This window comes from Trichomycterus rosablanca, chromosome 12 (assembly GCF_030014385.1).
Source record: "Trichomycterus rosablanca isolate fTriRos1 chromosome 12, fTriRos1.hap1, whole genome shotgun sequence".
NCBI lineage: Eukaryota > Metazoa > Chordata > Actinopteri > Siluriformes > Trichomycteridae > Trichomycterus > Trichomycterus rosablanca.
The window spans coordinates 2,668,530-2,695,745 of NC_085999.1; the positions used below are offsets into that span (position 1 = coordinate 2,668,530).

Consider the following 27,216-nt stretch of genomic DNA (forward strand, 5'->3'; position numbering starts at 1 on the left):
TAAGAAATCAAAGACCCACTAAGCAACTGTTTTGTAAAATTTGATAGAGGTCTTTATTAAGCCCACTCTTTAGTTAATATGCAAATAACATGACAGAAAATTACAACAGCGATGACGGAAAGGTCTGAATAAAAGCTTTGAAAATTAGATATGCAAACACAGTTCAAACAGGAAACAAAAAGAACCAGACACACACGGGCTTACATAAAAATGAGGTCATAAAATAAATATTCAGATCTGCTGACCCTACAGCAGTAGCTTCTCTGGTCGTTAAAGGCATCGGTTCTGTCTTTACTTAGAGGAAAAAGGTCCTACACAAAACTGCTGTGCAACATCCATAGCAAGGTTTCGTATGTGAAAGCGGAAGAAAATGTCACCCCACCAAGTATCAGCAATATCCTCTTAAAAAAGATAAACTAGATAATTTAGCTTGTTAGAATGTTTTTTCTTATTATAAAATAGGATTAAAATAGCAAACAGTCTTCAAGAAAGCCTCGGATATAAACTGGAACCCCTCCACACACACATCGCTATTGGACAGCCGTAGAAAAGCCGACGGGAGTAAATATTGCACCACGTTCTCAGCTGCATATAAAACAAATCACAGATGCCCTAAATCACCCGTACACATACAAGAATAAATCTTTATATTTAATAGATTTAATAAAGAATTTTGCAAAAGTGGAAAAGGAACCGGCTCGACGGGGACGGGGGGACGGACGCCCGCCGCCCCTCGGACATGTGCTGCCATTTTGATGAATCCGTAAAGGCTTCTGCTCCAGCAAGGAACTTTATTACAGGCATTATTATTCAGCAAATAAAAGAAAACTGGAAAAATAGAACCGACTTTGTGGCTGAATGTCGTCATACCTGTGAGAAATCCAAAATGCTTTTGATACACCGAGTTTCGTTACCCTTCGTCGTGAACGCTTATATCTACACGGGGTTCGAGAACATTAATACTGAAGCTTCAGTCACAATGTTTCACAACATGGAAGAAAAAAGAAAACACAAAAGTGCACAAACTGTGTGTGTGTGTGTGTGTGTGTGAGATCAGTAGTTCTGACTGAGGCATTACTTCTTTCTGAGACTCATTCATCACTATGAGGGTGCTACTGATGTACCCCCATCTGCTTACAACGGTTGCAGGACTGAGCGGTTAGTCTCAGCGTTCCCTCCTGCCCTTTCCAGCTCGGACAGCTCTTCAAACACGCTCCTGAGAACAGGACACATAAAAGCAAAGAAATGTTATTAACCTCTTTTGAGCAACTAATGGATCCGTTTCAAATCATTTGGACTTGAATTCATTCAAAATACTGTCATTACTATGCTTACTTGCCTATTTTACAACAACCACTGGGGGGGACATGCACTACGTGGACAAAAGGATTGAGACGTGCCCTTCTAATTTTGGATAGGTGCAATAAATCCATTTCTTTTTCAACTCTAAGCACATGTCGGCTGCTATGCAAACAATACACTGTTGCTTATACACCGAGCAGGCATAACATTATGAGCACTGACCGGTGAAGTGAATAACACTGATTATCTCTTCATCACGGCACCTGTTAGTAGGTGGGATATATCAGGCAGCGAGTGAACATTTTATCCTCAAAGTTGATGTTAGAAGCAGGAAAAATGGGCGAGCGTGAGGATCTGAGGGCCGAATCGTGACGGCTAGACGACCGGGTCAGAGCGTCTCCAAAACTGCAGCTCTTGTGGGGTGTGTCCCGGTCTGCAGTGGTCAGTATCTATCAAAAGTGGTCCAAGGAAGGAACAGTGGTAAACCGGCGACAGGCGGTGAAGATTTTTGATGTCTGTTTTCACGTTTGTGATTAGTCAGTATTTGCTTACTTGGGATTCCTAATTGATTCCTTTTTGTACTGTATTTGTGACATTCAATAATGATGTGTTTAATTGTTATGATGATCTCAAAGATCGGAATCGGGGCCGATCAAGGCATCTTTTAACTGATCGGTATCGGCTTTACTGATGTCGATCATAAGCCGATCTTTTGTTTTACGTCAGCATTAAATAGGAAAGTGAAACAAGTCCGGCAGTGAAGTGTGACGTCTGCGATGCGAGCGCTTCACGAGGCGGTGAATCACTTTTAATACCAGTATGAAAACTTCAGGACCGTCTTACACGACATCTCAGTATCGAGCGCTCCGATTGGCTTAGTTATGTAACCGAGCGTCGTAGTGGTGCACTCGCTTAATAAAGAAATAAATACACGCTATATTCACAAACTGTCGGGAGCATTTAACACTTTATTAACTTCTTCCGTTACGGTACCGAATAGCGCACAGCGAGAGCCAACAGACGAGCTACTGTCGCTCAGAGTGCTGAAGAAGTTCATGCTGGTTCTGATAGAAAGGTGTCAGAATACACAGTGCAGCACAGTTGGGGGGGGGCCAACACAATGTAAGGAAGGTGGTCATAATGTTGTTCCTGATCGGTTTATTACTTCCGTCACAGCAAATGTGTATTGCAGAGCTCGAAATTTAGGCCACTGGTGTGCTGTGGTCATTTAATACAGAATGTTGGTCTTTTTCATGAGCAATTATGAATCAGATTCATATAATATTTCTAATCTGAAACACTGCAGACGATGACTGTGCAAATCCTGTACAATGTAATGAACAATGTAGTAAAATATTTAGAAGACAGTGATAAAAGATGCAATCTAAGTAAATGTTAAAGGACATTTTTTAGGGTTTCAAGTCTTACTTGTGCATGTAGAAGAAAATGTATCCGCTCCTGTCTCTGTCCCGTTGAACAGTGGACTCCTGCGTCCGGGACACTTCCAAATCATTGTAGGTGAGCCAGGACTGCTTCTTCATGTCATACACGTCACTGATGTAGTGGCCTGAATGAAGCAAGACGGGTCATTCTCACTTTGGGACGTAGACGTCAGAGGATAAGGACCCATAGTTATTAATAGTCATTAATTTGCACTACAATGAACGGATCATACCAGATGACGAGCTGGTGCCGATGTGACTAACCACGCTGATGAGTCTGTAGGAGTTGGCCAGCTCTCCATTCTGTAAGAAAATTGTGAGCATTCACAACCTCGCATGTTTAATAACTCGGTCACACATGCTATGGGAGTTCTGATCTCGATGTACAAACGTACCTCGGCGTTCCTCTTTAGTTCCTCAGCCTCTGCTTCGGTGTACTCCATTTCTAGAGCGTCCTCGTTTCCCGAATCATCATCGGAGCACAAGAGATCAGGAAGGGAGCTGTTAAACTCTTTCGAGAGGGGAAGAAAGGATAAGGGTCAGTATTAGAGATGGACCGATCGGGGTTTTTGGCACCGATTCCGATCTCCGATCTCCTTTCAGGGACATCGGCCGATAGCCGAGTCCGATCGGGGGGGGATTAGCAGTAAATAAACTTAAAAAGAGCCTCACAGTGAAGATAAACCGGAGCAGCGCGTGTGTGTGTGTGTGTGTTTGTGCCTTTAGAAGAGACGCTTTGTTCACAGTATCGCTATAAGTGATTCATTGATTCATGAGTCGATTCGTTTTTATGCGCAGCGTAAGTTTCTCTTCTCGGTTATCTCTCCGTGTTTACTGTTATTAATTAAATGTCGTGGTTTTAAATAAACACCAGCTACTACAGAACATTCTGTGTGACTCTCTTACATTAAAAAGCTTCATTACACTGATATTACCACAGATCTGTAACCGAGTCAGACTCGTTCCGTCTAAGGAGCTAAAAGTTCAGCAGATGATCCTGAACTAACGAATTTGGTAATGAATAAACTTTTGCCTCTGATTGGCTCTGTAACGTTTTCTGTTCTCATCTACATCACAAGTAAGAACCGCTCACGATTTACCAAAGTGAACCAGGAGTTTATATAACGTGCTGATAGAATCGACTCGGATGTGACCGGGTTGAATGATCTTTTTAAAGTGAATATTACAATCAGCAAAATTACATCGTAAGAGCTTTCACGATGGTTTCTGTACGATGGTTGATGAATGGTGATGTGATGGTTGGCGCTTCGTAGCTCAAAGTCTGGATCGATCCACTGAGCTGTTAAGCTTAACACGGTCTTTATATATCACACGATCGGATCGGCTACTCTTAGGAAATATCGCCGATCGCATATATTTTGATTAAAAAACGGCCGATACCGATTCGTAGCCGATCGATCGTCCCATCTCTAGTCAGTATAATAAACCGATCAGGCATAACATTATGACCACCTTCCTAATATTGTGTTGGCCCCCCTTTTGCTGCCATACACAACAAACTGTGATGCTCTGTGTATTCGGACACGGCACGACCTTTACCTTACCTTTAAATAACAACCTGTATATATTGAACAAATGGTGCTAGTGTATGTAAGTTAATGTGTATATTTCTGTATTTAATGTGTATTTACAACTGTAAGGGACTACGCACCCAAGATTTTCACTCACCTTTCGCACCTGTGTTAATGTGATGTGACGATAAAAGTGATTTGATTTAAAAGGAAATAGTTTGATTTTTCAAATCTCTCTTACCTTGTAAGCTCAGCTCAGTCGCTCTCTTTAGATCGTCGTCCTCTCTCATTTCCCTCGCTTCCTGTCGATACAACACACTACACGTATTAGAACTCAGATCATAATAAACATTTTCAGTGTGTATAAAACTAGGTGTTTGTTTATTTTATGATTTAACGCCATGTTAACACATCGGTTACATTCATGGCAGGATCATTGAAGTTTTTTATTTATTTATTTTTCATAGTTTCTTGTATTATTTTTGTTTTATTTACAGTAGTGTTCAAAAAAAAATAGCAGTGATTTTAAAAAAAGTGAATAAAGCACAAAATCATTATAATAACTTTTATTTCCATAAATGCAAATGCACTGAAAATACTACACTTTCAATTCTAAATCAAAACATTAACAACATTTAGTCAGTTTGTGTCAATCCTTTACATAAAGTTAAGAAAAATGAATATTAGGCTGTTCAAAAAAAATAGCAGTGCAGCATTTTTCTTTAAAAACTCAAAAAATTTATCTATAACATGAAAAAATGTTTAAGGTTTTACTTTACTTTAAATTACTGAACTAATATTCAGTGGCATAACAATTGTTTCTGAGATCTGTGTTGCATGGAGTCGACCAACTTCTGGCTCCTCTGAACAGGTATTCCAGTCCAGGATGATTAGACGACATTCCACAGTTCTTCTGCAATTTTGGGTTTTGCTTCAAAAAAACGTGTTTCAGACGTCAGAACACAAGTTCTCTCTGGGATTGAGGTCAGGGGATTGTGCTGGCCACTCTATTACCTCAATCTTGTTTGTCTGTAACCAAGATGTTTTGGGTCATTGTCATGTTGAAACACCCATTTTAAGGACATTTCTTCTTCGACATAGAGCAACATGATCTCCTCAAGTATTCTGATATATTTAAACTGATCCATGATCCCTCGTATGTGATAAATAGGCGTAACACCATGGTATGATAAACATCCCCATATCATCATTTTGTACCACCGTGCTTTACTACCTTCACAGTGAACTTTGGCTTGAATTCAGTGATCGAGGGTCGTCTGATATACTGTCTACGGCCACTAGACCCAAAAAGAACAATTTTGCTTCCACCAGTCCACAAAATGTTGAGCCGTTTCTCTTTGGACCGGTCAATGCGTTCTTGGCAAATTTGAACCCATTCAGGAAACATCTTTTTCTTAACAAGGGGACTTTGCAAGGAGTTCTTGCTGGTAAATCGGCTTCACTTAATCATCTTCTGTACTCACTGGTAACTTCAGATGTTCCTTGATCTTTCTGGAGGTGATCAACAAGTCAACAACCGGTCTCTGAATGTGGATAAAACCAAAGAGATGGTCATTCACTTTAGAAAGACACTAAGGGACCACTCCCCACTGCACATCGACGGCTCATCTGTTGAGATCGTCAAGAGCACCAGATTTCTCGGTGCTCATCTGGAAGAGAATCTCACCTGGACCCTCAACACCAGTTCCATCACCGAGAAAGCCCAGCAGCGTCTCTACTTTTTGAGAAGACTGAGGAAAGCTCATCTGCCACCCCCCCATTCTCACCACGTCCTACAGAGGAACGATCGAGAGCATCCCGAGCGGCTGCATCACTGTCTGGTTCGGAAATTGTACCGCGTCGGACCGCAGGACTCTCCAGCGAGTAGTGAGGACGGCTGAAAAGATCATCGGGGTCGCTCTTCCATCTCTCACGGACATTTTTAACACCCGCTGCAGCCGCAAAGCTCTCAGCATCGTGGACGATCCAACCCATCCATCACATGGACTTTTTACTCTGCTCCCGTCTGGGAGACGATACCGCAGCATCCGGACCAACACAACCAGACTGTGTAACAGTTTTATCCCTCAAGCAATCAGACTCCTCAACTCAGTACTGTAACAATTTCCTCCGGAAATTTTTCTGCTGCCACACACTGAACTGTATTGACTATGTTAGACTGTTTTTACCTGTTTATTCAAATATTGAAAAAGTCTTTTTGTATTTTTGCACCTTATTTACTTTTTAGGCTCCATTGCCAATTCTTACGCTGCTAATGTACAACATGTCACTACCTCATGAACCATTGTACCATCTATTCACCATCATGCACTAACTCCTGTCTTCTAGTTACTTGTTTAGATTAGGGATAATTAGGAATATCTTTTGTAGTTATTTATTATAGGATTTTTTGTATTTATTGTTGTATTTACACTGTATTGTCTTGCACTTTTTGTACCGTGTTACACCGTGATCCTAGAGGAACGCTGTTGCGTTATTGTAGCTGAAATGACAATAAAACCTCTCTGACTCCGAGACATGTTGGTGGGGGTCCCCCTCTCAATAGGTGTGAATGAGTTAATTGGGTGTGTCCGATGCGGCATCTACTCCATTCTGTTAGTTGGCATAGATTTGTGGTGTGTGCTGATATTGGGGTATATTTCATTAAGTTTATTATTGTGTTGTGATTCCCATTCAGGTTAAACTAGGTGTGTAAAGACCAAACTGTAGCGCACACACAAGTATTATATTTTGATTTACAGGAGGTCTAAAAGCCCCTAGTTCCAACATACACGTCATTTATTTTACACCACAAGTATGTGGCCACCTCACCTTGACCCTGTCGGACAGCCCATTCCAAAACCACCCCCTACCTGTCAGCTATAACGGCCCCACGATTCTGGAAAGGTTTATTCCACGTGTGTGGCCAATTTGTCATGAGAATTTGAGGTTAGGTACTCGTGTTGGAGATTCCAATTCAACCCGGAGGATGAGCCGAGCCAAGCCATGGAGTCTATTGCATTTTATGCCGTAAACGTTTACTTTCAAACATAAACATTTAAGTTTACATGTATCCAAAGCGACTTACGGTACCGTGACAGTGTTTTGTCTAAGCAATGGAGGGTTAAAGGCCTTGCTCAAGGGCCCAACAACACTGACAACCTGGCAGTATGGGCTACGACTGCCCATAAACTCTACACGTCACCCTGCTCTTTTGCTTTGCTGGATCTGTACATTCACTGACCATTGCTGTGGGGTGTACTGTGGCCATAAAGGACCGGGTAAAACTTAAAAAGTGCTCATGTTTACACAAGTAAGCATGACTGCATTATTTTTAGCCAATCAGCTTATGAGAAAATAAAGAGAGGCAGCTTACTGGACGCACAACCACTGAAGGTCACAAAAATGAGAAACCTACAGATACATAATCAGTACCACCTTACCCTATACATTAATGCATAGCTTATTTGCCATTATTAAGTCATCAAGATGAGGAAGGTGGTCAGAAACCTACATGTTCCTGCAAACTCTGGGCAAGAGCCTGCTGTAGCTCCTGCTCCTCACGGTCTTGGTCCAGACTGTACTGCTGCACCCAGTCCAGCTCACCTTGACCCCCATCTGGAGTCTGGTTCTCTTTGTTGTCATCCATAGTCAGGTCTAAAGAGCCCAGCACTTCTTCACATGTGGACACAATTACAAATGCAAATCCAAGCGTCATTACAGACACTGTATGATCAAGATACTTATTTGAAGCTTAAAGTTGGGGGATATTCAGAAGATCTGTGCACATAATAAATCACTAACAAAAAGAAAACAACATTCAATGATGAAAGCTCTCTTCACCTCCAGATGGTTTGTCTCCCTCGATAAGTTCTGAATGCTGGGTAAGTTCCTGGGCGTCCGTATCTCCGAACCCCGTGTCAGGGCTGCTGGTCGGTTCGTCGTCGTTGGGACCGGCGTCGTGGCGACTCATCTCGAGAACAGCGGCCAGCATCTCGTCATCGTTCATGCCTGTAAATTCTGGCTGCTCCACATGGCCACTTTGCTGCACCAGAACAACAAGACAAAACTTAAAAAGTTCTCCTCCATAGTATTGCGTTTTACTCTGATAAATTGGAAGATATATTTTAATAAACCCTAGGAACAGACTCTTAAGGGAATTTCTTTCAGGCTTTTAACATTATGTCTAACATCCATAGGTTCTTTTCAGCAGGACAGGTGTAGTTCTTTATCAGATAGGCCCTACCTAATTCACGGCCAGGTTAAAATCGCATCATAAACCATGAAATCTTCCGCTTCCTGTGTAAAATGCAATTTGCTCTGAAATGCTTCTTTTTTTTTAATGCATCTTCTCCCCAATTTTTAGCGTAGTCAATTTGTCTTCCGCTGCTGGTGGATCCCTGTTTGCAGGGTATATCGTTGGTCACGCCTCTTCCGACCCACACACATAGTCCGGTCATCCTGCCCTAGCAGAGATGTGTCTGCCCGCTAGATGGCGCCCAGCCGACCGGTGTTGCGCAACACCGGTTCAGTTCAGAATCTCGGCGCTGGTGTGCTAGCGGAATATCCCGCTGCGCCACCTGGGTGACGAAATTCAAAATTTAAGGTTCGTGTTTGGCGATTTAACATTTTTTCACTCTCATGGTGTTCAAGCGCCTCACGTTTACTGATTATTCTGCACTGCGAGGCGTCCTAGCAATCCTACGGCAATTAAAATAATAATCGGTTGAGTCGAAAATGTCCAAGATGTCAAAAGTCTAAAGCAGCTAAAGACACAACTCGGGTAACTGAGTTTGGAAAACTCCCAACCAATTCTGTGGACGCAGAGGGAGGTGTGACAAAACACGGACGTTCGTCTTCGAGATAGAACATGAAGCCTCGTACTATCGCTGGAAATGTGACTCTTGTCTAAAATTAAATACATTTTCCCGTGAATCTAGAAGGGCCCTGGTTATCAGGTTATTTCTTCCTTTAGGTTTAAATATGGACCTTCAGTTTTAAGCATCTGAGAAATTCAGTAACTGTCAGTGCGCTGTTGTGGTTGAATGTCCTACACAGGTTTTATATATTTAATACTTTGGACATTCGGTCATAATATGCTTCATGGTTATAGGCACTTGGCAGGATGTACACTGTGGAGGTGGGCATGTCTAGAATGTCCAATCGGGTCACTTTCCTGGAATTAAACTTATAAAATACAATTAAAAAAAATGATTATCATGAGTCATTGGTTGCCAAGTTGCTGCACACTTACACAGGAAAGCTGTGGCCCGTCACCGTGTACATTTAAAAACTATGGTTAAGAATTTAACCTTTAACCCGATCATCATAGCAGCTTCTTCTGTTCAAGTTTACCAATAGGTACCAAGTCAAAAAGAATCTGGACGCTCACCTCCTCTATTCTGTCGTCATCTGGAATGCAATCACTCAGACGCCGTTTTCGCCCAACTTTCCTCGTCAATTCCTCCTCGCTGTCCGAGTCGCACAAGATGATACTCGTGTTGTCCGACTTCACAGGACCTTTTCTGTAACATCACATCGATGATTTAGATCCACGCTGAATAATCAAAACACCGAGTCTGGGTTAATGACAAACTATTGCTTTACCGTAGCGTAGAGGAGTTCACAGATTGTGAGGTTTTCAGTGTTCTAGACCTGTAACGACATGCAGGACACAAGAGATCGACACTTATAATTATAAACATAAATATATATATATAAATCACTAATAGGAAATTAGGAGGCCAGGCCAAGTGAAATATCATTATGGAACTTTTTCCAAAATTACTAAGCTGTGTGTATATTATCCCAGCACGTAATCATATCACAAAAAACACACCTAAAAAAACTTATTACCATGATGAACCACTTTCTTTACAACTGCATTTTTCACTTCTTTAGCCCCACAAGACGTTTAAATAATGACTATGTTTAGTCAGAGAACACGTAAGTCTAAATAATCAGCTCTGTAAGAGAGCCTATGGGCTGCGAAAAGAGAACAGAGTCTTACAGGGCTGTCTGAACTCTCCAGCCGAGGCCGAGAGGTGGCCGCGTATTCTCCGTGCAGTGGTAGAGCAGCGTGAGGTACTTCGGGATCAGGACCTGCTGGCCCAGCTTGCTGTTCAGAGAAAGCTGTGCATTATAACTGTAGCGTTTTAGATGAAGAATCAGCACCCTGGAAGACAATAAAAAAAAGGATTAGAGGCTTATTCTCGATACTGTTGATAAAAAAAGAATCGAATATTTTATGGGCGCTTCGTTTACCTCGGTAGTCTGCTGAATTTGTGTGTGACCGTACCAGACTTTCCATCGCACTTCTCACATGAATACTCGATTTCTTCCGTCTGTGAGAGTTTTAATCAACTTTTTATTCGCTATACAGAACTTTAAACACTACGGACAGTTGCCTTGATATTTTTTTTGCAGGTTGTATGTAACCTTACCCTGAAAAAAAGATCCAGCGAGTCCTGGATGGATCTCAAAGGGAGCGTTTTCTTCTTACGAGGCAGGTCGATCGACAAGTCGTTGAACTGTTCACGCTTTGTAACCACTTCCCCACAACTAAGTAAAGAAAAAGGTCAGATCATGAACCGAGACCAGATTACATGCTTAAAAGGGGCAACTACAAGCATCTAGAATCTATCTTTGTTTTCGGCCTAAATATTAGACATGGTTTATTATTATTATTATCTGGACTTTACTTCACTTTATGTTCCAATTAATTCAATGTTGGGGGCGGCTCACAGCAAGAAGGTCCTTTCTGTGCGGAGTGCGCATGTTCTCCCCGTGTCTGTGTGGGTTTTCCTCCGCGAGCTCCGGTTTCCTCCCACAGTCCAAACACGTGCAGTCAGGTTAACCGGAGACACTGAATTGCCCTATAGGTGAATGTGTGTGTGTGTGTGTGTGTTTGTATGCCCCGCGATGGACTGGCCCCCCACTGAAAAGCCGGGATAGGCTCCAGAACCCCCCCCCCCCCTGCGACCCTGACTGGATAAGCGGTTAAGAAAGCGAGCGAGCAATTCAGTGCCGGGTTCCCACACAGACCCGTATTGCCTCACTTCAATTCATTTGAAAAATCCGACCTTTTGCACATGATCGTGTGCTGGACTTCAAACTCCATGTTGACGGTAACGGGACAGGTGTAGATGCGGGAGGCGTCCGTCTCCTCGGCCGGCCGCGTGCCCTGCGGCTCGTCCCGGGCTGAAGTCTCGTTCCTACAACTCTTATTAACCTTCTCTACGTCTTCCTTGAGCTGATCCAGGCACTGGCTGAGGAACTCATGGGCATCCTGAAAACAAACAATGAAATAACTTTTGTGATGCTTGTTCAGTGGTTCCTAGTTGATTCCAAAGAAAGCGATCATACTCAATTCAGTCAATGCCAGCCACTGATTCTCCATCATAAACGGAACATCTGCCAACCTACAGGAATTATGCTTGAATGTTCTCTCTTCCTCACTGCCGCACATGCAACACTACTCGTCTAAGCATACAGATGCTGCGGACTGGCTAATATTACTATGATTAATGACAAAAGAACATCACTCCCACCCAGGGCTGAGCGGTATATCGCGAATATCGTTACACGATGTTAAAAATGACCATATTTGATATATCGAGTATGTCTAGGATACACAGGTGACCGTTTGAGAACATATAAAACGGCACAAGCGCTTTCTCTAGCGCAGGGGTTTTTACTTCTAAAACTAAAGCAATTCATTTTCCACCCACGGGAGACATATTTCATTACTCTAACCGACCACGCTCACGCGCACGTTTAATGTTATTCAGTTCCGTCTGAAAAAAACCTTCAAAATAGGGCTCACGGCGAAGATAACCGGCGTCAAAAGCAACGACCGCTGTTATAGGACGTGTTTGTGTCTTTAAGAGAGACGCTCCGTTCACAGTATCGATTATAAGTGACTCGGGAGTCGTAAGTTTCTTTTCTCAGTCATCTCTCCGTGTTTACTGTTATAATGAATGATGCGCTTGTAAATAAACACCAGCTACTTAAAAAGCTCAGGCTTAATTATACTGAGTATTACCACAGAGTCAGAGTCGTTCTGCCCGTGGAGCGAAACATTTTCAGTCAGAGCAGATGATCCCGAACTAACCAACTTAGTAATTGATGAACTTTTGTCTATGCTTGACTCTGTGAAGTAACGTTTTCTGCTCTCATCTACATCAAAAAGCAAGAACCGCTTACGATTTACCAAAGTGAACCACGAATTTATACAATGTGCTGATAGAATCGGCTCAGATGGGGTCGGACTGTACAGTATTATCTTTTTAAAATAATACTTTCAATCAGCAGAATTATACAATGTGCACGACATTAATTACGTTCTTTTAGCTTGTCAGAAGCTTTCTCAATGATTTCTGTGCGGTGGTTGCCGAACTTGCCCCCCCCCGCAAGTTCACGGTTGGCACACGAAGGGGGGCGCATGTCCAAAAAGGTTGAAAACCCCTGCTCTAGCGCATGAGCGCCGTCGGAAACGACTCTTTTCAAACGAATTATTCGTTGAAATCGAATCACGGCGCCGTGCTCTTATCTATGGTAAAGATCCGTTCGTTTTGCTCACACGAATGAATCGGTTTTCCTGCGAAAGAGATTCATTCGTGGTTCGAGCCTTGAAAAACAGCCGTATGAACCAATCGGAGCTTCCGAATTCACATTTTGGGCGGGATTTCAATCTCTCTCTCTCTCTTGATTGGCTGTAAAGGCTTAAGTGACAGTTTAGTGAACGAATGACCAGTTTCAGCTTTTTACCACATAGGAGGATAAACAGTATTAATATATACTGGAAAAATTCTGGAAACATGTAACATCTTTCGTCCCCTAGGACCTCTGAGAGAGGTGGCGGCTTGGCTGTGCTCTTCTCCCAGACTATTAATCTCAGTATCTGTAACTCCACTAAGGTTTCTTCTTTTGAATACATGGTGGGTTAAGATCCTGTGCCCTTGTCCTACTCTCTTCATACACACCTACCGGCCACCTAAGAATGCCTTTACTGATTTTTTTGTCTGACCTGTCTGAAGTTCTAACGTCTGTGTGTGGTCTTACTTCGTCTGTAGTTTTGCTGGGTGACTTCAATATTCACCTAGACTCCAATACCTCAAACTCTACTGATTTTATGTCATTAATTAACTGCTTTGATCTACAACATCATGTAACTTTTCCTACTCATAAACAAAAGCGTCCTTGAGCATTAAAGGCGCTATATAAGTACAGTATAATTTATTATTATTATTATTATATAAGATGACCTTCAAGAAGAAAAACAAGGTGATTTTATCTCTGATGGAACAACACGCACGTTATAATTTTACGCTGCTGTGTGGTTGATCTCGGCGGCGGTGCTGTTGTTTAACGTGCGCTTTCATTATGAAATGATAGCGAAGCATTATTAAATATTGAACTTTCGAGATTTTTTCGATGCTCATTTATTTGAAGTAAAACGGAGCATAAACGTGAGATTCTGCTGGTTTGTTTAATAAAAATATTGTCAATATTTATACAAAAACAGCCTAACAACTTTTATCCCCATTCTAGTCGTGTCCAATTCCCCGGATTGCGTCCTCTATACTGATTCGACCCTTTGCCGCTGACTGAGGACGCCACTCAACTGACTTGCGCCCCCTCCGGCACGCAGTCAGTACGGCCGGCGTTTTTCACCCGCGCGAGCCGAGTTCATACACCGAGAGACGCCGCGCACGGAGGGTCACGCCCCCCCTCGATGTCATTCCTCAGCCCCGTGCAGGCGCCGTCAGTCAACCAGCAGGGGCCGCGGTCGCACCGGTTATGAGGACCTACGCTCCGACTCTACCCCTAAGCCCCTGAACAACGGCCCAACGTTGTTCATACTGCCGCCCAACCCGGTCGGAAAGGCAGAGCCGAGTTTCGATACGACGCATCTAGAAACCCAACTCTGGTGAGCTAGCGTACTTGACCGCTGCGCCACCTGAGCGGCGACCGCCACTGAGTTTTTAAGTAATATCGCACAGCCCTACTCCTACCCATAACTGGCTGGGTAAGTAAGCCACTCTTAATATTAAAAATATTGATGACAAACTACACGTCTTACGTTCTGCATGTACCCAGAAAAACGCTCGGCCGTTGAGGAAATCGCCGTCTTCACTCTCCTCAGCAGATCCTTCTTCACCTCTGGAGACGAGATGTCTTTTTTGGCGAGCAGATGAGCAAAGCGCCTAACGAAGAAGTAACATCAGGGCGTATAATACAGCACATAAAAGCCTGGACACGTTTACAAAACTTCAGACTCGGCTGACGGTACCTCAGAAGCGCATTGAAGGGGACCCGCTTCCAGGGGATGCCCTGTTTCAACAGATCATTTGAAAAAGATGGCAGACTGAACAGTGACTGCAGGATGGCGTTCATGTAGCAGGTGTTTCCCAGGTTGGAGAATCTGTAAATCAGTTTTCATTAATGTAAAGTGCAAATGAATGGAACTGTAAGTAATAAAAGGGACAGATAGGATTCTTACCCCTGCAGAGGAGGTTGAGTGAGGGTGGACGGTTTCACCTTATTCCACCCTCCATATTCCAGAGACGAGCGGGCTTTCTTGAAGGGAGTCGAGTGATTAGGAAGCAGAAGGCTTCTTTTGGCTGAGGGGGACTGGGTTGTACTGCTGGGCCTAAAATTGCAATAGATTATTGTCGTCATCATAGCAACATTGTCTTAGTTACCATTAATAGTGATAGAAGTTGACAATTCGATACCACTGATCCAAAAAAGCCACACATTTAAAGAAAAATTGGGGCAGGTGCATTTTTACCACTGTTACATCGCATTTCCTGATCATTAAGGGGACAGTGGGAGCCTAGTAGGTAGAGCTTTGGGCTATCAATTGTAGGGGTGGGTTTATAAAATCGATTTTTCGATTCGAATCGATCTTTATTTGAACGATCCGATATCGATTCATATAAACGCGAGATCGATCTTTTAGATACACCACTTTTTACGGTGCACACGGAGATCTGTTACCCCCTTTAATTTCGCGTGACCAGCCAGTGTTTTTTCATGTAACGAGATCTGACCTGCACATCAGTTTAGCATGGCAGAAGCTCAGGTTATGACCACTACACAGCTTTTTGCACTGATTTTCGCTCGGCGGCGGGTCGGTGCTGGATCCGGGAGGAACTCGGTGTTCGCTCTGCGATCAAAACTCGGCTCTCAATCGATGTGAGGAACAGCGAGGGGAAACACAGGGGCGAGGTTGTAAACAGGTGGTGGAGCGCAATATAGTTTCTATCAGAATACATCAGCACACATGAGTTTTACAGTATTTCTGACCTGATCGTTCTCTACAAAACAAAATATTTATTAACCTCCAACTCACTATAGAACAAGCCATGCTGCTCGTGTTGCCAAATCCACTCAGATTCATTTATTTCATCAGCGCACAAACTTTGATCTCTCGCTACTTGTTGATGTGCATGTTTGGACGTGGTATCATTAAACCTTTCATCACTTCTCACGTGTTTTAGTGACAAAACGTAGTTTTGGAGAGCAGAGAAGCTCGCCTGTGATTCCCCCTGGTGATAGATGGTGTAAAACCCCCCATCACCGATCAGTCGTGTAGTGTAAACATTACAGCGACCAGGTGTTAATCAGAGCGTCGTGTCGTGTAAACTTGGCATAAGCTGTTCAACAGCCAGGTGTATGTTTACATTTACAATGTTGTAGCGTGTCAGACATATAAAATAATAATAAAAAATGAATGTTACTGTTTTCTGTTTTGGATTAATTATTTATGTAAACAAAATACACAAATATTTTTAATAATGAGTGTTCTTTGTACAATTATCACATTCGTTCTCTGAACATCTGTACATATTTAAACAAAACCTGTTAATGTAACTCAAATATGCCTAAATGTGTTGAATCGAAATTGAATCGAAAATCGAAGATCGAATCGAATCGGGACCTTGTGAATCGGAATCGAATCGATCCAGGAAATTAGTGGCGATACCCGGCCCTAATCAATTGACAGGTTGAGCGTTCGAATCCCAGCTCTGCCATGCAGCCACAGTTGGGTCCTTGAGCAAGGCCCTTAACCCTCTCGGCTCCAGGGGCGCCGTACAATGTGCTCTGACCCCAGCTCCCAGACAAGCTGGGATATGCGAAATGTACATCTAGTTGTACTGCACATCTTAATTTGCCATTTTAAAAGTAGAACTTTAGCTACTCATTGCTTGATACATGGCTTCAGTTGCTTAACAGACCACGGTCGCAGTCACTGTCCGATTCTTCCCTTTATTCATTTTCAATAAGAGAGCAGACTGCAGGCAGGCCAGTCGAGCACATGCGCTCTACAAATCGTTATTGTCCGATGAAAAACACGTATCTCCATGTGGGTCTGTCCATAGAGCCTAATATCAAACTGACCAATAAAAAGATGAAAAATCACGCACTCTGTTTAACGAGCATCTCCATTGGCTGCTGGATGAAATGTGCTGATTTTGACCAGGTATAGTCTAGTGTAGTAACTAGAACACGCATTCATACCCGCAGTATTTAAAAGAACACACGTGCTCTTTAGAATTCACCAAAAGAAATCTGCATATGTCCCTTTTTGCTGTCTACGATACACGCAGGCCCATTTAACATATACACGGACTGATCAAGATATATTTTTATCTAAATTGTATCTAAATTGCACCATCTGTGGTTTGTTTGCACCGTTACGGTCAGGGGAAAAAGTTTTATCCTTCTCCTGAAAAGTTGGGTTTTTGGAGATACGTGTTTTTCATCGGACAGCGGTGAAATGTGTCTACGAAGCTTGTTGAAGCGCTATAAGGGTGACTGGTGATACCATATTTGTGACTAGGGCCGTCGCGGTGACAGAATTTCCCCTTGCGATATTCAGCCCGTCTCAATATCGCGGTATGCGGTTATATCGCCATTTTTGTTGTTTTTGAAAATTACTTAATTGATCTGGATTTTAGAGCTATATAAACAAGCTTTATCGTTAGGCTATGATTCGGTATATTATTGCTTTATAATGACGAAGATGAGACAGCTTTAAGACCAATGAAATGCGTGTTTAATGTTAAATACAGAACAGAGCAGGGATGCGCGTCTTTTCTCTATTAAAAAAAGGTTTAAATAAGCTTCTAGCCTAGGTTAGATATACACTGTGAAACAAAAAAAAGTGTTTAGGCTAAAAATGCACATCTAATCAAAATATGGTAAAATAAAATAGAATTAAGTCTGTAAGAGTTTAAACCTGCGTTATCATGCGCGCTAGAAGAACCAACATGTTCACCTGATGTGGTTTAGAGAGGATCTGAGTGGGGTAGCGATGTTCCCGACGTTACCGATGTTACACTAATACACGTGTACTGATCCTGCATGCGACTTTACACAGCAGAGCAAATCTAGCCTGGTTATCACGCCACTATTAACCATCTATTTAGTAGATATAATTAACATAACAATATATACTACATTTTAAGTTATTATACGTTTCAATACATTTTTATTCAACGGAAAAATACATTTAAATCATTCCAGCAAGAGAGAATCTGCAGGCTGCAATGCCATATTAACCGTCATTAAGTGCTTTAGTACACCGAGGCTGTTTAAATATGGTCTAAATTACAAGTATTTATTGAGTGTGAACTCAATTTGATCATTAATAAACTTGCCTATAATTCCTGTTGCGATTGTTTACATTTTAAAACACAAAGCCCGACGCTCAGCAGCAACGCATGAGAACAGGTTGCGGGAAAATGTCGCTCCTAGCTCATTTTCATTATGAATTTATTTAACATTTATTACGCCCGAATGTAAGCGTATAAAACAAATATAAAAAATATTTAAAAAAAGAGAAGAAAGAAAGAAAGAAAGAAAAAACTTGAATTTTGCTTGGCATGCCCTGCGGTTGGCTGGTCTATACCGCGATATTTCAAAATTGCGGTTAGCGCGACAGCCCTATTTGTGACTGTTCATTTTTATATTCAACAGGTTGACGCAGAGATGCTGCCCTGTGGGTCTCCCATTTCTTGTGTTTGAATTCTTGAATTCGCCTGACTTTAAGGTGCCTGTCTTAAAAAACATGAGATAAAATTGAGTAAGTGGCCTCTAAAGCTCATATGATAAAAGGTTCTTAAAATTCCTGATACCCATTGCCATATGAATATTTCAAGTCTTACTAGATTATTTACTGTATTCCTTCCCTTTAACAAACTCCTCTGCATTTCTGATAGCTGGATACCCCCCCCCCCCCCCCACCCACAATGAGGCATTTATGTACCATACCCGTTGTTAAATCGTTAGGATCACTATGGTCCCTACCTGGCATAGGTATAGGGAATTATACAACTTGAACATTTGTGTACTGAATAAAACATGAAGATTACCGTTCTAGTAATGAATGTGTCGGTGTGTAATCTTTAGTTCCAGGTCTACTGCCATAGAAGGATGACGGAGGAGCTGTTTATAAGCAAACCACAGAGAAAGGACACTTAAAATGATCAGCTTTTCTGTATTCTGATTCGTGAAGATTGGCAACATCAGAGCGAGAACCAACCTGAAGCCCTGTTGTCCTCTATATGCTTTAATTTTTCTTTGCAACTCAGCAAAAACTTCCTTGAAGCATCTGAAACGGCCTTGTTGTTGCTGGAAAGAGAAAGGCAGAGAGCGTAATGTGAACTATGTTTACTAAGAAGCTGCATGAAAAGCCGTCGCTATGCTTATTTTAATCCAAGGGTAGCACTGAACAATACAGTATTCGCCCTTTTACACACTTGCCTATTTCGCACAAGTGAACCAGTAGCTTTCCCATGATTAACACCAACGTCGCTATTTTAGACCACATACAAGTGTAAGTTGTGTCACAGAAGATTACGGTTTAAAGTAGAGATGGGACGATCGATCGGCTACGAATCGGTATCGGACGATTTTTCCTAAAAGTAGCCGATCCGATCGTGTGATATATAAAGATCATGTTAAGTTTAACAGCTCAGTGGATCGATCCAGACTTTGAGCTACGAAGCGCCAACCATCGCATCACCGTTCATCAACCATCGTACAGAAACCATCGTGAAAGCTCTTCATGACCTAAAATAACATCATTAACGTTGTGCATCAAACATACGATGTAATTTTGCTGATTGTAATATTTACTTTAAAAAGATAATTCAACCCGGTCACATCTGAGTCGATTCTATCAGCACGTTATATAAACTCCTGGTTCACTTTGGTAAATCGTGAGCGGTTCTTACTTGTGATGTAGATGAGAACAGAAAACGTTACAGAGCCAATCAGAGGCAAAAGTTTATTCATTACCAAATTCGTTAGTTCAGGATCATCTGCTGAACTTTTAGCTCCTTAGACGGAACGAGTCTGACTCGGTTACAGATCTGTGGTAATATCAGTGTAATGAAGCTTTTTAATGTAAGAGAGTCACACAGAATGTTCTGTAGTAGCTGGTGTTTATTTAAAACATTAAAACATCTAGGTGGTCTAGCTAGCTCTAGGATAGATTACTAGCACTTTTGCCTTTTGTTTCATCACATTCACATTGTGCATGAATTTTGGTGACATAGACCCCATATATTCAGAAAAGCTGTACAGAAACAGTCGTCTAGAATGGACCACACCCGGATAACGGAGTTCGGAGAGCATGGACTACCTGGAGGAATCATTTTCTTTGGGATAGTCCTCGGTTAGGTCAGTGTCCGAGTTCATCGACCTCTTTCTCTTTTCGCACCTAAAAACACACATTATACATGAGATCAGTTGGGCACAGCTATGGTTTAGAGCCAAACCTTTACAACATACATCGATCAGGCGTAACATTATGACCACCTTTCTAATGGTGTGTTGGGCCCCCCCCCCCCCCCCCTTTTGCTGCGAAAACAGCTGTGACCCGTCGAGGCATGGAGTCCGACACCTTTCTACCAGAACCAGCATTAACTTCTTCGGCAATTTGCTCGTCAGTGAGCCTTGGCCGCCCATGACCCTGTCGCCGGTTTACCACTGTTCCTTCCTTGGACCACTTTTGATAAGATACTGACCACTGCAGACCGGGACACACCCCACAAGAGCTGCAGTTTTGGAGACGCTCTGACCCGGTCGTCTAGCCGTCACGATCTGGCCCTCAGATCCTCACGCTCGCCCATTTTTCCTGCTTCTAACATCAACATGTAACGATACACTCTACCCACGATACGATACGATTCACGATACTGAGTTCACGATACGATTTTTTTTAAACAAAATGAAATTAAAGACAAATTATGACACGGTTTCCTTTTATTATTTCTCTTTAAAAAATAAAATAGAATAATGTATGTGCGCTTAGCTTTTATTTATCTAAATAAAAAACAAAAACAAAAACGATGCTGCACATTTCCCCTCACATTTCACATGTGTAAAAAACTCATGAAATTTTAAAACAAATCCCACATTATATAATAAATAAATAAATAAATAACACCAACAAAGAAAGTAACCTCAAATAAATAAACTAAGGTTTTGCCTGTGCTCCTTCCAAGCTTGGTAAAGTGCTGTAAAGTAAAGTGCTGTAAAGTAAAGTGCTGTAAAGTAAAGTGCTGTACAGTAAAGTGCTGTAAAGTAAAGTGCTGTAAAGTAAAGTCCTGGCATTACAGTATGGCTAAAGTGCAGGCGTGATGGAACGCAGTATTTAGGCTCCAGTGTGTTAACCAGCAATCGAAATCTCTCATTTTCAACTACTGAAAATGGCCTCATGTGTTTTGCCACGAAAATACCAGCGCACCTCATGTAAACGCGCTTGGTTTGATTTTCGCTTACGCGGGGTGACCGGAGCTTCTCACTGTGGTGCCGGTTTATATGTTTATCATGTTTATCATGTTCGTTGCACTATGTGTAGTTCAGTATCCTGTTGTTTTGTCCATTATCTTTTATCATTTTCGGTCTTGAGGAAACCACACTTCTGATTTGAAAAAGAAGGGGGGCATCCTCAAGTTCCACATCTTCACCTTTTTTCTAGAACTGCGTAGTTCTAAAGTTGCCAAGTCAGGCATAAATCACCACCGCAACCTTTGAATTTTCCTTGAATTATCGATTTAAATCGTGGCAAAAATGCATCGATTTTTAACTGTGTATTGGTCGGTGTGAGCTAATGGAACAATTATACAATATTTTACATTTACTGCATTTAGCGGAGGCTTTTCTCCTTGAAAACGGTGACTCACAATTGTGGCCAGATTGAGGGTCTTGTTCAAGAGCCGAGCACTGGCAATGTGGCAGTGGTAGAGTTGGAACCAGTGACCTTTTGAACCACTGAGCAACCACTGCCACAGGTCAAGATAAGGCACATTTCTGAATTAGGTTGGCCCAAACTGAAGCTGGAAATTGGACAACTAACATCTAGGGTTACTTAAGGTGTCTTAAAAGCCATTAAACTTTGAGAGATAAATTATCTTGTGCAGAATTAAATGTTTTATCGTGTCCCTTAACCCTTAAGACCTCTGATACTATCCACAACAAGCCTGATAGGATTTCTTACCAGACATACTAAAGATACCGCTTACTGGTAGTTTGAATACCAGCTGATTAATGACCTCTGCCCTGGACAGTGTAAGTACAGAACAGACACAGAGGCATGGCAGGAGTTCTACACAGACCTGTAAGCGCACCAAATATTTCATCATGCACTCACTGAACTTCAAGGGGTGCTAAATGAGTTCTGTTTAAACTCACAAACCTGTTTTCTGAGAGTCCACTACGCACAGGCGTCGATGTGACTCGGCTTGGACTGCCAAGTGGCTTACGTGGAGTGGTCTCTTCTTTGTCCAGACTTGACCGCCGTGGTGTTGTCTTGATGGCACAAAGCAAAAAACAAGTGAGAGAAGATAACACAGAGTAATAACGACGCATTTAGAAGCATACATATACATATATATATATATATATACATATTAATGTAGGTTTAATTACACTTTACTAAATAATCAGTTATTAAACATGTAATTTATTCTATTATAAATATCATAATTACAGTAAGCTGCCACTATCACCTTTTTTACATCAACACTGAACTCTCTTCTTTTCTTATTTAACGGCAATTATTTTGTCTGTATCATTTTGCCAAACATATAAGACATTTATTATTTTAAATAACACACATGAAGCTGCACTACCTGCTTTTCTGACGACGATAGGCTCGAGTCATTCTGTGCTGTTCGGTTCCCAAGAACCAGTCCAAAACTCCCACTTCCTTGGTTTGTTTTTAAAGCTGAATGCATTAAAAAAAAAAACAAATAAGGATAAATAATAAGAAAGTGTTAGTTTTCTCCATCCTTTGCATTTTAAAAAAGCTGACTCGGTGCAGAGAATATTCAGTTACTCCAACACACCTGTTTGTTTCCCCTGTTTAATGACTTCAAGGTACTCTTTTAATTTCCTTGCAACCAGCAGGGGAAGCTTCTCCAAAATGACTACGCTTGCATCTTTCAGTGTCAGCGACAGGCGGTTCTGACTATGCATGGGACTCAAAACAACCTTCTTCACATTCTGGTTCAACTGTAATTAAAGAATAAACTTTTTTTAGAATCAAGTTTACTATAACTCATCACAGTAAGCATCATCTAACGAAAGCACACGCACCTGGAAGTACTTTGCCGCCCCACCACTGTTGAACTTTAACACCAGATTTATTTTGCTGTCCTTCTCTTGTATCTCGAAGATCCCCTCCTTCCACCTGGTCGTGCCCAGTTCCAAGCTGCTGAAGCGAATGCGGACAGCAGCACCGCTGCTCAGGTTGGGCACTGCAACAGCCATTGTTGCTGCAAATGCACAGGGTGCTCAAACGCGGGGCTCTGAATGGGCTTTTAGGATGAAGAGTTGAGCCCAGGATACCTCAAAAACGGCCCTAGATACAGGGGGAAAGAAAAATGCTTAAGTTACAAAGACAACAATAAACTTTAATGATTGATAATAAAGTTCAGTTAATTTACACAGTACAATTCAAACTTTATAAAAAACATCTGAAAATACAGAGACGTTTACCAATCCAACAATTAGACAAACATTTACACAAAATAATGTTATGTTAGAGACTATGGCATCTGTTATGGAGACTAAGGCATCTATACAGATTGCAGCTACAAGTAAACAAAGTAAACTTTACAGCCTGATACCTAAAAACTATTTCATAATATCACAAAACTCAACAATGGTGTATAATTGTTTACAAACTTTGGTTCCATTCAACACAAGATTCATCAGTTCACAAGTTTTAATATCAAACACAGTCATGGACAATTTAGTGTCTCCAGTTCACCTCACTGAGGAAACCCACGCAGACATGAGGAGAACATGCAAACTCCACACAGAAAGGACCCCGGACCACTCCGCCTGGGAATCGAACCCAGGACCTTTGCTGTCACCTCACAGTTGCAAAATAGTTGCAAAAAAAAAGCAGCAGGTCATCACACTAAAGTGTAATATATTGAAAATTTGAAGTTGTAGCTGCAAAAGAAACAGCACAATTAGTTGAAAATGTAAATAATAAATAAAAACAGAATTAGACTGCTTATAAACGGACGCCGTGTGCTCCGGAGCAAAGACGAAAAGGATCCAGACTGTTATCAGCAACAAGTCCAAAAGCCAGAGTCTGTCATGGTATGAGGGCGTGTCAGTACCAGGGTGTGTCATGGTATGGGGGTGTGTCAGTACCAGGGTCTGTCATGGTATGGGGGTGTGTCAGTACCAGGGTGTGTCATGGTATGGGGGTGTGTCAGTACCAGGGTGTGTCATGGTATGGGGTGTGTCAGTACCAGGGTCTGTCATGGTATGGGGGTGTGTCAGTACCAGGGTCTGTCATGGTATGAGGGCGTGTCAGTACCAGGGTGTGTCATGGTATGGGGGTGTGTCAGTACCAGGGTGTGTCATGGTATGGGGGTGTGTCAGTACCAGGGTCTGTCATGGTATGGGGGTGTGTCAGTACCAGGGTCTGTCATGGTATGGGGGTGTGTCAGTACCAGGGTCTGTCATGGTATGGGGGTGTGTCAGTACCAGGGTCTGTCATGGTATGGGGGTGTGTCAGTACCAGGGTCTGTCATGGTATGGGGGCGTGTCAGTACCAGGGTCTGTCATGGTATGGGGGCGTGTCAGTACCAGGGTGTGTCATGGTATGGGGGTGTGTCAGTACCAGGGTCTGTCATGGTATGGGGGTGTGTCAGTACCAGGGTCTGTCATGGTATGGGGGTGTGTCAGTACCAGGGTCTGTCATGGTATGGGGGTGTGTCAGTACCAGGGTCTGTCATGGTATGTGGGTGTGTCAGTACCAGGGTCTGTCATGGTAGGGGGTGTGTCAGTACCAGGGTCTGTCATGGTAGGGGGTGTGTCAGTACCAGGGTCTGTCATGGTAGGGGGTGTGTCAGTACCAGGGTCTGTCATGGTATGGGGGTGTGTCAGTACCAGGGTCTGTCATGGTATGGGGGTGTGTCAGTACCAGGGTCTGTCATGGTATGGGGGTGTGTCAGTACCAGGGTCTGTCATGGTATGTGGGTGTGTCAGTACCAGGGTCTGTCATGGTAGGGGGTGTGTCAGTACCAGGGTCTGTCATGGTATGGGGGTGTGTCAGTACCAGGGACGTCCAGCATTTTTCAACAAGACGATGCAAAACCACCTGCCGCACACATTACAAAGGCGTGGCTGCGGAAGAAGAGGGTACGGGTACTGGACCGGCCTGCCTGCAGTCCTGACCTGTCCCCAACGGAGAACATGTGGAGGATTTTGAAACGACACGTACTGTTGCACATCTTAAGACGTGTTTGCAGGAGGAACGGGACAAAATAAAAGCTGAAACACTAAATCGGTGGAACGGCAACATCACAAAGTGGTAAATGCTTTACCGTCCCAACTTTTTTTGGAATGTGTTGCAGGTCTGAAATGCAGGAATGGATGTTTATTAATAAATGAAATGAAGTTGAGCAGATAAAAGATGAAATATCTCAAGTTCATTCTGTCTGCAATGAAATAAAAGTCAAACTAAACATAAGAAACTCTGTTTTTATTTTATTATTATTCACATTTTCCATACTGTCCCAACTTTTTCTGATTTGGGGTTGTACAACTGTTGAGGTTTAGATGTGGGAAATGTTAAAGCACTGTCATGGGTTGAATTAGAATTAGAATAAATTAAAAGCAAGAATTAATATGTATGATAATAATTAGATAAAGATTCAATTTTGTGTCTGTAATTTAGACTGAAATGAGAAAACTGGCAGTTATTAAGAGGAGGCTTAAATAAACAGCCAATTGAATATGTGGACGCTACTAATTAAACTACATAAATAGAAATAAACACGAACGAGATTAAACGACAGAATTCAGTCAGAAGATATAAGGCAGTTAGCATTAGCCAGCTAGCTAACGCAGCTAACGCAACTCCGGTCATGTAAACAGAACGCACCGTTAGCTTGATGCTAACCTAGCTCCCCGACTAAGTCCCGCGTCCACCCTGCTAGTCATTTGAGTGTAAAATACGGCTAGTTAATGAAGAGTTAATAGTTATTACTCACTCTATACCAGGTTGGAAGGTGTAAAACGGGGTAAAAAAATGCAGACCGTCGGCTTCCCTCCTAAACTCAAAGCTAGCGGCTAACACTCTGATCTCGAGCCGGCAAGCAGCGCGCGACCCGGCCTCGCGCTGTGTTGTTGTTGGAGTAATGGCGGGAATGTGAAAATCACACCGGAAGCGGGAGGTGAGAAACGAGGCGCCGGTCACGCGAGACTTTATTTACTGTGGTTCAGTGACGCAGCAGGTAAATCAGGTCTTATAACGTGCTACGACCGGTCGTAGGCGTCTCACCTGGTTTAAAATGATCTTTATGATGGTCGTGGGTCATGATTTGTGGTCTTGGTGGCTAAAGCATGGATGAGGGTGGCATGGTCAGCCATAACATTAAAACCACCTCCTTGTTTCTACACACACTGTCCATTTGATCAGCTCCATTTACCGTATAGAAGCACTTTGTAGTTCTACAATTACTGACTGTAGTCTATCTGTTTCATTGCATGCTTTGTTACCCCATTTCACCCTGTTCTTCAATGGTCAGGACCACCACAGAGCAGGTATTATTTAGGTGGTGGATCATTCTCAGCACTCCACTGTGCTGGTATGATTGGAGTTTTTAAACACCTCACTGTCACTGCTGGACTGAGAATAGTCCACCAACCAAAAACATCCAGCCAACAGCGCCCCGTGGGCAGCGTCCTGTGACCACTGATGAAGGTCTAGAAGATGACCGACTCAAACAGCAGCAATAGATGAGCGATCGTCTCTGACTTTACATCTACAAGGTGGACCGACTAGGTAGGAGTGTCTAATAGAGTGGACAGTGAGTGGACACGGTATTTAAAACTCCAGCAGCGCTGCTGTGTCTGATCCACTCATACCAGCACAACACACACTAACACACCACCACCATGTCAGTGTCACTGCAGGACTGAGAATAGTCCACCAACCAAAAACATCCAGCCAACAGCGCCCCGTGGGCAGCGTCCTGTGACCACTGATGAAGGTCTAGAAGATGACCGACTCAAACAGCAATAGATGAGCGATCGTCTCTGACTTTACATCTACAAGGTGGACCGACTAGGTAGGAGTGTCTGATAGAGTGGACAGTGAGTGGACACGGTAGGGTTGATGAAGGTTGATTGGCTTTCCTTTGTTTGTGTGTGTGTGTGCTACCCCATTTTTTGATAAGTTTGCTTAATAACAGTATGTGGTGTTTTGTATTTTGTTGTTCTATTACTTATCGTACAACCCCGAATCAGAAAAAGTTGGGACAGCATGGAATGCAATTAAATAAATAAAAGCCCTGGAATGCTGATTCATCTGACCACAATACACGTTTCCACTGTGTGATGGTCCATCCTAGATGCCTCCGAGCCAAGAGAAGTCGACGCCGCTTCTGGAC

At 42.5% G+C, this 27,216-nt stretch overlaps 1 protein-coding gene across 2 annotated transcripts; it reads right to left on the reverse strand.

Annotated features, from left to right (window-relative positions):
* Positions 1-42: 42 nt before the first annotated feature.
* Positions 43-25,948, reverse strand: usp37 (ubiquitin specific peptidase 37). Of its 2 annotated transcripts, none has more exons than XM_063005546.1 (24): positions 25,816-25,948; positions 22,895-23,159; positions 22,645-22,810; positions 22,429-22,523; positions 21,993-22,105; positions 19,935-20,012; positions 18,831-18,919; positions 18,661-18,733; positions 14,781-14,930; positions 14,571-14,702; positions 14,361-14,484; positions 11,359-11,564; positions 10,720-10,837; positions 10,541-10,620; positions 10,287-10,451; positions 9,884-9,931; positions 9,669-9,801; positions 8,120-8,321; positions 7,791-7,948; positions 4,518-4,578; positions 3,140-3,255; positions 2,978-3,047; positions 2,731-2,869; positions 43-1,216 (listed from the first exon to the last, which is right to left on the reverse strand). In XM_063005546.1, the coding sequence occupies exons 2-24, from the start codon at positions 23,066-23,068 to the stop codon at positions 1,135-1,137; spliced, it is 2,772 nt and encodes a 923-aa protein (XP_062861616.1). In that variant the 5' UTR covers positions 23,069-23,159; positions 25,816-25,948; the 3' UTR covers positions 43-1,134. The 2 variants fall into 2 exon arrangements, with proteins under 2 accessions (XP_062861616.1, XP_062861615.1); XM_063005545.1 differs by having other exon boundaries at positions 7,791-7,951.
* Between the last annotated feature and the right edge of the window lie 1,268 nt (positions 25,949-27,216).

What these genes read in the sequence shown, in the direction of transcription:
- usp37 (XM_063005545.1), bottom strand. Translation starts at nt 23,068, where the DNA reads ATGGCTGTTGCAGTGCCCAACCTGAGCAGCGGTGCTGCTGTCCGCATT. An exon ending in AGTGGACTCTCAGAAAACAG is followed by an intron (nt 20,013 to 21,992) that starts GTTTGTGAGTTT and finishes GTGTGTTTTTAG; the next exon opens with GTGCGAAAAGAGAAAGAGGT. An exon ending in CCCTTCAATGCGCTTCTGAG is followed by an intron (nt 14,485 to 14,570) that starts GTACCGTCAGCC and finishes CTTCTTCGTTAG; the next exon opens with GCGCTTTGCTCATCTGCTCG.